Below are 9,038 nucleotides of genomic sequence, written 5' to 3'. Positions count from 1 at the left end.
GCTGGAACGTCATGTGACCTCAGTGGCCCACCATGAGCTAGGGATCATCTGACCCACTGAGCCAGGAAGCCAGATGTACAGATCTGCAGTCCCTGAGCAAAGGCGAGTGCTACGAACCTAATCAGGCCCGAGCAGATCTTGAGGGCACAAGAAAGTTACATGAAGATATAGCCCAAATTTCCAGTGGTGCATGGTACGGCTCCAGTGCCTTCTGTCCACCAGCATGTACCTGTGGCCTCATGGTGACCAGTTGCCACAAAGAGAAGATTATGCCTGCCTTAAAGATGGTTCTCTGTGTTGTGCAAACTCAGTTGGAAAATGGACACTTGTAACGTTATAGATGTCTGGGGACATCTTGAAAGATCTTGGTGAGGGTAAACACTCACATGGACAACACCACTTGGTTTTACATTCTGTTTGGAAGGAAAAAAAAAAAGTCCAGGTGAGTGACTATATACCGGATCCATGGACTGTGGTGTAGTGGTTTTTCTTAATGATCAGGGACTTGGGAGGAAGACAATTGGAAAAGGGTGTGGCTAGAATTCTCCCAACAGGCAGGGGACGTGGATATTTGTGTATCATGAAAAGACAGAGGTGGCCCCAGAGTGACTTGCTCCATCTCAAGTCTGCCAGCCTAGAGTGGGTCAGTTCCTCTCACTTTGGACTGCTTTGTTCTTTCTTGACTTCTGGACTCATCTCTCAGAAGGATTTGAGATGGGATTGCAGATGATCACATGGCACTTAAACAGAAAAATCTTTAACTTGTCAAATGTGTGTAAGAACCCTCATAACAGGGGCTGGAGAGATGGCTCGGCGGTTAAGAGCACTGACTGCTCTTCCAAAGTTCCTGAGTTCAATTCCCAGCAACCGCATGGTGGCTCACACACCATCTGATGCCCTCTTCTGGCATGTCTGAAGACAGCTACAGTGTCCCTACATATAATAAATAAATAAATCTTTAAAATAAATAGAAGCCCTGTAACAACAGCAACAAAACCCTGTTTAATATGGCGGGGAGGTGGGGCAAGAGATAAGAAAGAGAGATATGTATCAGAGAGATACATTTGTGACTGAGTAGGTTACTGAGTTCCTTTGTAGCTGAGTGGGTAGACTTGCAGGCTACGTGGACAGTCTTCCCATCCTCTTTGACTTCTCAGTGGCTGGATGAACAATGAGAGGAGGCGGGAAAACACCTGCTCAGCAACCTGACTTCCACTCTCCAAGGCTGATCTGGCTACCGTGGCCGGCTGCTGAGTGCCAGCCACAGAGATCAATACTAAGTTGTAGCATTTGCTGGGTTGACCAACTAGTGGCCAGGTGACAGGGTGGCTGCACTGGGACCGCTTCTTCATAGGAAGGACAACACTGTAACCTTCCTGGAGTTGACACCTCTCTCATTACAGATTTACGTTTTGTGTGCGTAACGCTACTCTTAAACTTCCATCTATGGACTAACAAAATGTCTCATCCGCAGTCCAGATAATCCACCTAGCATTGCTCCTGACCACAGAACCCACTTCACAGACAGAAAAGTGTGACAGTGGGCCCAGGCTCAGAGTCTACTGGTCTGAGCATGTCCCTGTCACCCCGAGACATCTGGCTTGGTAGAACAATGGACATGAACTTTAAAAGGCACAGATACAGCACCAATTAGATAGCAACAGTTTAGAAGGCTTGGATAGAGTCCCCCAGAAAGCAGTTATGCTCCCAATCAGAGTCCAGAATATGGTACAGAGTCTTTCCCACAGCCAAGAGTTGAGAGGTGGAACTGGGAACGGCAGAGAACACACCTTCCCGGGTGACCCGATAGCAACATTTTGGCTACTTTCTTGCTCTGCTGGCTCAGAAGTCTTCTTTCTGAGGTGGAGGGAGTGGTTCTGCCCCGAGATACAGCAGTAACATTCCTCACACTTCAAGGATCCTGTGCCCAGCCCCCTGCGTGGTTTCTCCAAATCCTTTCAAATGGCCATCTAACCACTCAGATGGCATCTGTTCATCGTGGTGGGTATTTTGGAACTCATTTTCTCAACCTCATCCGAATGACACAATGTTGGCAACTGAGCCCACGGAAGGTCAACCCTGCTGGCTGTGGGTGCCCACACTGGTTTGTTTATAACCTGCCCCAGTGGGAGGTGAAACTTGGGACCTGGGATGTTTGTGAGCCTTGTATAGCTTAGGACAGTGTATTCCTTTCCTCCCCCACCCCTCCCCTGGTAGGCCATAGGGCCAAGCACCATTGAAATTCCGGTCCCAAACCTCAGCCAGGCCCTGAACATATGTTTCATCCTGAAAGGAACAATGGAGCCGCTGAGCTTAATTAAGACCCCACAAAAAGCCATTGGCCGGGCAAGCCTCATTCTCTGCCATCAGATGCTTTCTTGCTCACCCCACCCCCACCCTTCTGTCTTTGCGTCCTCCTCTCAGGGAGGGCTGGATGAAAAGGCTGGCTCTGCCACCTCCTGGCTCTTCTCTCCTCACAACCTGATCCCAAAACACAGCTCTTGCTCTAGGGGAATATGAGACTTCATCCTGGAGTCACTGATGAGTGACCACAGCTTGGGGACATGGATTCAGGTTATCCCAAGGAACATGTTCCAAGTTTTCAGCTATAGAACAACAGAAGAAAAAAAAAAAAAAGAGTCGTAAATCAAGGGATTTTTCTAGATACATTGGTGGAAACATCAAGGGGTTACAGTAAAGCAAGGTGATCTCTGTTATAGGATCTGTTGCTGCCTTTGGAGAGGCTTAGCTTTTGGCTGGGTGGGAGATTGTAGCTTGTGAATACATCCCTACAGGTTTGACCTGATATCCACAGGATGTTAGGTCAGACACAATGAGTGACTGACTATTAAAGAGGGAACTAAAGATTGCCCAAGATAATTTGGCTCTGGATCTGTAACATTCCAACTCCCTACAATCACAAAGTTCTAACGACTCAAACCTGTGGAGTCTTTAACATATAGATTTGACTTGTTTTCTGGAAACTTCGCTTCACATCTTTGTCTGTTCTTTTGACTTCTGGAGTAGAAAAGGGGGCTGCCTTAGTTCCTGGGGCCAATCAGATCTGGGCCTAGCTACAGAAGGAAGCAGCCAATGAGGATCTGTGGGGCTTCCTGGCTCTCAGTCACAATGGCTCTGGAACTCTGGTGAGGTTGGAGGGTGAGGGTTTGCCCAAGCCCTGATGTAAGCTGGACTTCGATGGTAAAGTATGTAACAAGGGGCTCCGTGGACGGCAGGGTGTAGCCCCAGTTCTGAGAATTACAGCCTGCGAAGGCTCCTGGAAGTGTGGCATAGCACAGAGCTTGAGAGACTTTTGTTTTTGTTTTTGTTTTTTGAGACAGGGTTTCTCTGTGTAGCCCTGGCTGTCCTGGAACTCACTCTGTAGACCAGGCTGGCCTCGAACTCAGAAATCTGCCTGCCTCTGCCTCCCAAGTGCTGGGATTAAAGGCGTGTGCCACCACTGTCCGGCTTTGAGAGACTTTTGTGTGGAATAAATGCATAGATTTGGACTTAACACAGCTCCTGCCCAGAACTGTATTACATCAGTCACTCTGACACGATTTCCTTACCTGTTTTCCTTTGATAGACATTTAAATTGCTTTCCAGTTTCCGTTACAAAAAAACCACACCAGGCATACCTGAGCATTCACTCCTGCGTTCTGCATTATAAAGAACACAGATACTCATTGTCTGTGTTTGAGCCCGCCATAGGCTAAGAGTGTGAACACTGGGTCCCTAGCTGGTGGGGATGCTTTGAAAGGTTGTGGATCCTTTAGTAGATGGGGCCTAGCTGGAGAAAGTGGGTAAATTTGGGGTGGGACTTGAGGGTTTTAATCCAGCCCCACTTCCGGCTCGCTCTTGTCCCTCTGTTTCCCCGGTGAGAGCCATCTTAAAAGAGTCGCATGCTCTGGTCACAAAAGATGGAGTCCCACCTATCAAGCCTTCTCCACCATGAGCCAAAAATAAATCCTTTCTCTCTGAATTTCCCTTCTTCATTCATGTTATCACAGGGATGCAAAAAGGAACAAATCTACACACAATTCCCACAAGGTTCCTATTGGTTCTCCCGAGTGGTGTGTATTGATTTACACACACGCACCTCAATGCCCACCATCAAGGATGCGGTATTATCATGCTTCCCACTCCCTGTCCATCTGATGACTCACAACGTCCCAGTTTGTAACACTGAGTACAGTTTTAGGATTCACTGGCCGTTTAGATGTCTTTTATAATACACCTGGTGAAATCTTTCACCTATGTTTTAACTCAGTTGCTTCTAGTATTCATTTACAGATACTCATACTCTTTCTATCTCCCGGATTGATTTGTTGTTATTGGCTATCTGTTCTGGTTTCATTTCCGTGATAAAATACCCTGACTGAAAAATGACTTAGGGCTATGAGAAACGCTTTATTTGGTTTACAGTTCCAGACTGCAGTCCAGGGGAAGTCACTTCAGGAATTTAAGTAATAATCACATCACATCCAGTCAAAAAGCAGAGAGGAAACCAAGGCACCCATGCTGGCTGCTTACTCCCCCACTGGTTTTCTTTACTCGTACACAGCGCAGGGTCCAGCCTAGGGAATGGTGCCACCCACAGTGGGCTCGGTCAATTAATAGCACAGTTCTCTACAGGCAAGCACCAAGGCCAACCAGATCTAAATAATTCCTTAATGAGACTCTCTTCTTGGGTGATTTTAGGTTGTGGTAATAGTTAAAGCTAACCAGTACACTATATATTGGAAAAGCCTTTCTTTGTATGATGTTTGCCTTTTTATTTAAAAAAAAAAAGTTTTTTAAACTAGGGGTGATGCATAACTGTAATCCCAGTATTCTAAAGACTGAGTCAGGAAGATCTTGAATTCAGGGCCAGGATGTGCTTCACAGAAAAACCCTATCTTAAAAAAAAAAAAAAAAAAGGATCCTTATTAGTAGGTCAAAAGAATTCTTAACTTTAATATGTCTCCTACCTGCTCAGTGCTAGGGTCTTGTGTATACTAGGTAGATTCTCTGCCACTGAGAGCTTTATTCAAGATTAATGTAGGTTCAGTGTAATAAAGTTATCAACCATTTCCTTTACAACTGTCGCTAATAATGTGTTAAGAAAGCTCCGAGGTCACATACATTACAGATATTGCCTTTGTTTTTTTTGTCTTACATAATTAGGTCTATAACACACGGGGAATAATGATTTTCATAAAGGGAGACCTAGTTGTCCCTGCTACTTAAGGTGATCTAGCTGGGCACGATAGCGCCGACTTTGAATCCCAGGGAGGCAGAAACTGACAGATCTCCCTGAGTTCTAAGCCAGCCACCCGTGCAGGTGGGTGTTCCCAGTGATCCAGTCTGCATCTGCTCCCCACCCCACTGCTGTAGGGACTGGAGCCACAGCAGGCCAGCCAGTGCTGCCTTGTCTAAAAGAAGAATGGGGAGGGGGTGCCTTTAATTTTCTATACTTCCGCTTTATCATAAATCCCAGTGTTTAGGTTTATTCCGATGCCATTTGCTATTGCCATTTTGTGAATCTGGTGCCCCCATCGTAGCGTCTTAGTCCTTACTGTAACTCTAAGCTTGAAAAATCTGCATCCAGACAGATGGGGTAGGGGCACTTTCCCCCGTTCTTCCATTTAGCACAGCAAATATCCCTGGACATCAAGGGTAAAACAAAAAACAAGACTTTGAAATTGGAGTGGAGCAAGCAGACTGGGGGGCCCTGGGACTTGGGGAAGGACAACCCTTGGCTGAGAGGGTCCCTGGGTTTCTTTTTATGCTAGGATCTCAGAATAAGATCTGAAGATGCGGGCTGGTGAGATGGCTCAGTGGGTAAGAGTGTTGACTGCTCCGAAGGTCCGGAGTTCAAATCCCGGCAACCACACGGTGGCTCACAATCATCTGTAATGAGATCTGATGCCCTCTTCTGGTGTGTCTGAAGACAGCTACAGTGTACTTATGTATAATAAATAAATAAATCTTTGGGCTGGACTCAGCGAGGGGAGTTTACGGGAGTGAGTGGAGCCGACCTGAGCGAGCAGAGGTCCTAAAAGTCAATTCCCAACAACCGTATGAAGGCTCACAACCATCTGTACAGCTACAGTATACACTCATATACATGAAATAAATAAATCTTTAAAAAGGGATCTGAAGATGCTAGCTACCATTTTTTAAAAACAACAATCAATTTTTAAAAATTTATTTATTATATGTAAACACACTGTATCTGTCTTCAGACACACCAGAAGTGGGCATCAGATCCCATTATGGATGGTTGTGAACCACCATGTGGTTGCTGGGATTTGAACTCATGACCTTCAGAAGAGCAGTCAGTGCTCTTAACCACTGAGCCATCTCTCCAGCCCAACATTAGCTACCCTGAAGCAGGCAATTCTGTGGACAGTATAAGCTATCAGGAAGTCTGCTCCTCCCTGCCAGAATGCTAGGAAAAGCCACTTAGCAAGACAGAACTCTTAGGAGATGGCTGCTTGGCTCGAGCCATGCATCGTGGGAAGAGCCAATGCCTGAGATGCCTGACCTAGATTCCCACCGCGTGAGGCTGCAGTACTCCCTCAACATTCCTTCCAGAACAGTGTCAGAGGGTTGTAAGGGAGTGAGGTCACCGCGTCCTCCATGCAGGTTCCTGGGATCCAGCTCAAAGCATCAGGCTGCGAAGCTCAGCCATCTCCCCGTCCTGTCTCTCTCCTTCCCTCCGAATCCCCTCTCTCTCCCCTGTCTCTGCCTGCCCAGGCTCTATCCCGTTCTTTCTCCTCCCCAAGGCATCACGACTCACCAGGAGGCCAACAATTCATCTGATGATCCTTCCTGCCTCAAACACCCTGCTTCAAACTGCCCCTGTGCTTCACAACTCTTCGGTCAGAGGAGCTTGGAGCTCCTGAGGGGCGGGGCTGGGTCCTTCACAAGTGGCACTGGCAGAGTTACCTGGACAGATCTGAGCAGACTTGTAAACCTGTGGGCTCAGCTGGTGCCTACTTCACCCAACCCAGACATCCCATTTCTGAGCTTTTATGTGATCCCCTCTTCCCTGGTCCTCTTCCCCATCCTGTGTTCTTCCCCATCCTCCCACACTCTCCATCCCAACCCTTCTCAGCACCCTCATCTCTTCCCTATAGTCCTCCCTCCTCCTCCCTGATCCTCCTCCTACCTTCCTCCCCAATCTAGCTGCTCCTGTCCTCCCTTCTCCCTCCCCTCCTCCCTTCTTCTCCTCCTCCCTCCCGTTGCACGGCTGCAGTTCCCCCGGCAGCCGGCAGAGGGGACCCCGAGCCCGGCCTCGCCCCTGCGGTGCGCGCTCGCTTCCTGTGAGGTCAGGTGGGAGGAAGCAGCTGCCGGTGGACGCCGAGCCCCGGGAACCGTGCGCGCAGGTGGGTGGTTTTTCGCGCCGGGTCCCGGGGGTCCGCGTCCCTCCCCACCGCTCGCGGGGCCTGGAGCCACCCAAGACGCTGCGGCGGCGCGGGTGGCTCAGCCTGCGGGATGACAAAGCACGGGACCCTTTTGCACGCTCCACGCTGCGCTCCTCCCCGGGCCCAGCCTACTGCCTCGGTGCCCCGGCGGGTAGAGCGTTGAGATGAACACGGAGGCGCTCCTCGGGTGACAGTGCCCGGCCCATCGTCACCCTTAGGGGCTGCAAAGCTGGGGTCCTCCAGAGCCGCAGCTGCAGCTCGAACCCGGTGTGGTAGGAGGTTGGACCTGGTCCTGTACTGGGTGCTCCCTGCAGGCGAGGGCCAGTGGGGGGGCGTGCCCTCTGCAACGGAGGTCCGCCCTCCCCAGAGTGGTGTCCCCAGGTTCTGCCACCGGGTAGGAGACCTAAGAGGATCTAGATAGATCCCTAGCACTTGCTCTTTTTGGCAGGGCTTGGGAACCGCACCCTAAACCTGTTTTTGTTTGTTTGCTGTTTTTTTTTTTTTGTTTGTTTGTTTTTTAAGCTAGCATACAAAATACTGCCTTCCCGCTTGTTTCTTTTTTGGAGGCAGGGTTTCACTTAACAGAAGCTGGGCTTTAACCCCTAAACTTCCAGCCTGTACCTCCTGGAGTCCTGGAGGCTGTTTATAGGTGTGCAACCACTTGGCCAGGGCCCTGGGGCCCACTCTCCCTCTCTTCCTTCCCATGCCCCTTCCTCCTTTGCATTATTGTTACCTCTTTTCGTTAATAGGACAAGCACCTGCTAAGGGTGGGTCACCATATGACTGCCTCTGAAAAATATCCACTCTCAATTATCTTTAGCCGGCCCTTTGAGGTCAAGGGAAAGATGTGTCTGCAGTCGGCAGACGAGGATGGAAAGGCATGCATTTATTGCAGGTACAGCCCAGCAGAAGTCCACAGCTTCCAGGGAGAATGGTGAGGATCTTGGCCAATGGGGAGATCGTTCAGGATGATGACCCTCGAGTGAGGACGACCACCCAACAGAGAAGTAGCAGTCCTCGGCAGGTAGGCATCCATCTTGAAGAGAAAGGGTAGCAGCAGCTGGCCCCACCTCCCAGAAGTCCCAAGCTGCCTTCTTACCTTCTATAGCAGTGGCTCTCCACCTTCCTAATGCTGTGACCCGTTTATACAGTCCCTCATGTTGTACCCACCCCCAACAAATGTATTATTCAAAATTATTTTCTTTGCTCCTTTGTAACTACAATTTTGCTAGGTTAGGTATCGTGATGTAAATAAATACCTGTGTTTTCTGATGGTCTCAGGTGACCCTCGTGAACTGGTCCTTTGACACCCCCCCAAAGGGGGGTGGTCACAACTCACAGGTTGAGAACCACTGCTCTATGTAGTCTGAAGCTCTCTCCACCGAGCGAGCGAGCGTCTGGCTGAGTAAGGATGGACTGACTGACTGGCTCCTGCCTTCTGGGGAGGGAGCCTCCCTTAGGCCTCAAACCTAGGGACTCCCTCTCTTTTGGTGGGATTTGCAGATAGTGGAGCCAGGATCTCTAGAATGGAGATGAGATGTTGGCTTCAGTAATGGAGAGAGTGCTGACCTAAGGGTACCTACCCATTGTGTGTCTCATCTCCCCTCCCCTCCCCTCCCCTCCCCT

The 9,038-nt window shown here is 49.2% G+C and overlaps 1 protein-coding gene across 1 annotated transcript in view; it reads left to right on the top strand.

The window, feature by feature from the left end:
* Nucleotides 1-7,262: 7,262 nt before the first annotated feature.
* Fam241b (family with sequence similarity 241 member B) overlaps nt 7,263-9,038 on the top strand; it is a 3,101-nt gene continuing 1,325 nt past the window's right edge. Inside the window, exons 1-2 of the mRNA XM_031347496.1 lie at nt 7,263-7,373; nt 8,308-8,436. Of these exons, the coding sequence (XP_031203356.1) occupies nt 8,344-8,436 (93 nt within the window). The 5' untranslated portion in view covers nt 7,263-7,373; nt 8,308-8,343. The remainder of the gene's footprint in view (nt 7,374-8,307; nt 8,437-9,038) is intronic.

Source organism: Mastomys coucha, unplaced genomic scaffold (genome assembly GCF_008632895.1).
Source record: "Mastomys coucha isolate ucsf_1 unplaced genomic scaffold, UCSF_Mcou_1 pScaffold3, whole genome shotgun sequence".
Taxonomy (NCBI): Eukaryota; Metazoa; Chordata; class Mammalia; order Rodentia; family Muridae; genus Mastomys; species Mastomys coucha.
Note: the sequence above shows the minus strand (reverse complement) of the source record. Positions and strands in the feature narration are given on the sequence as shown.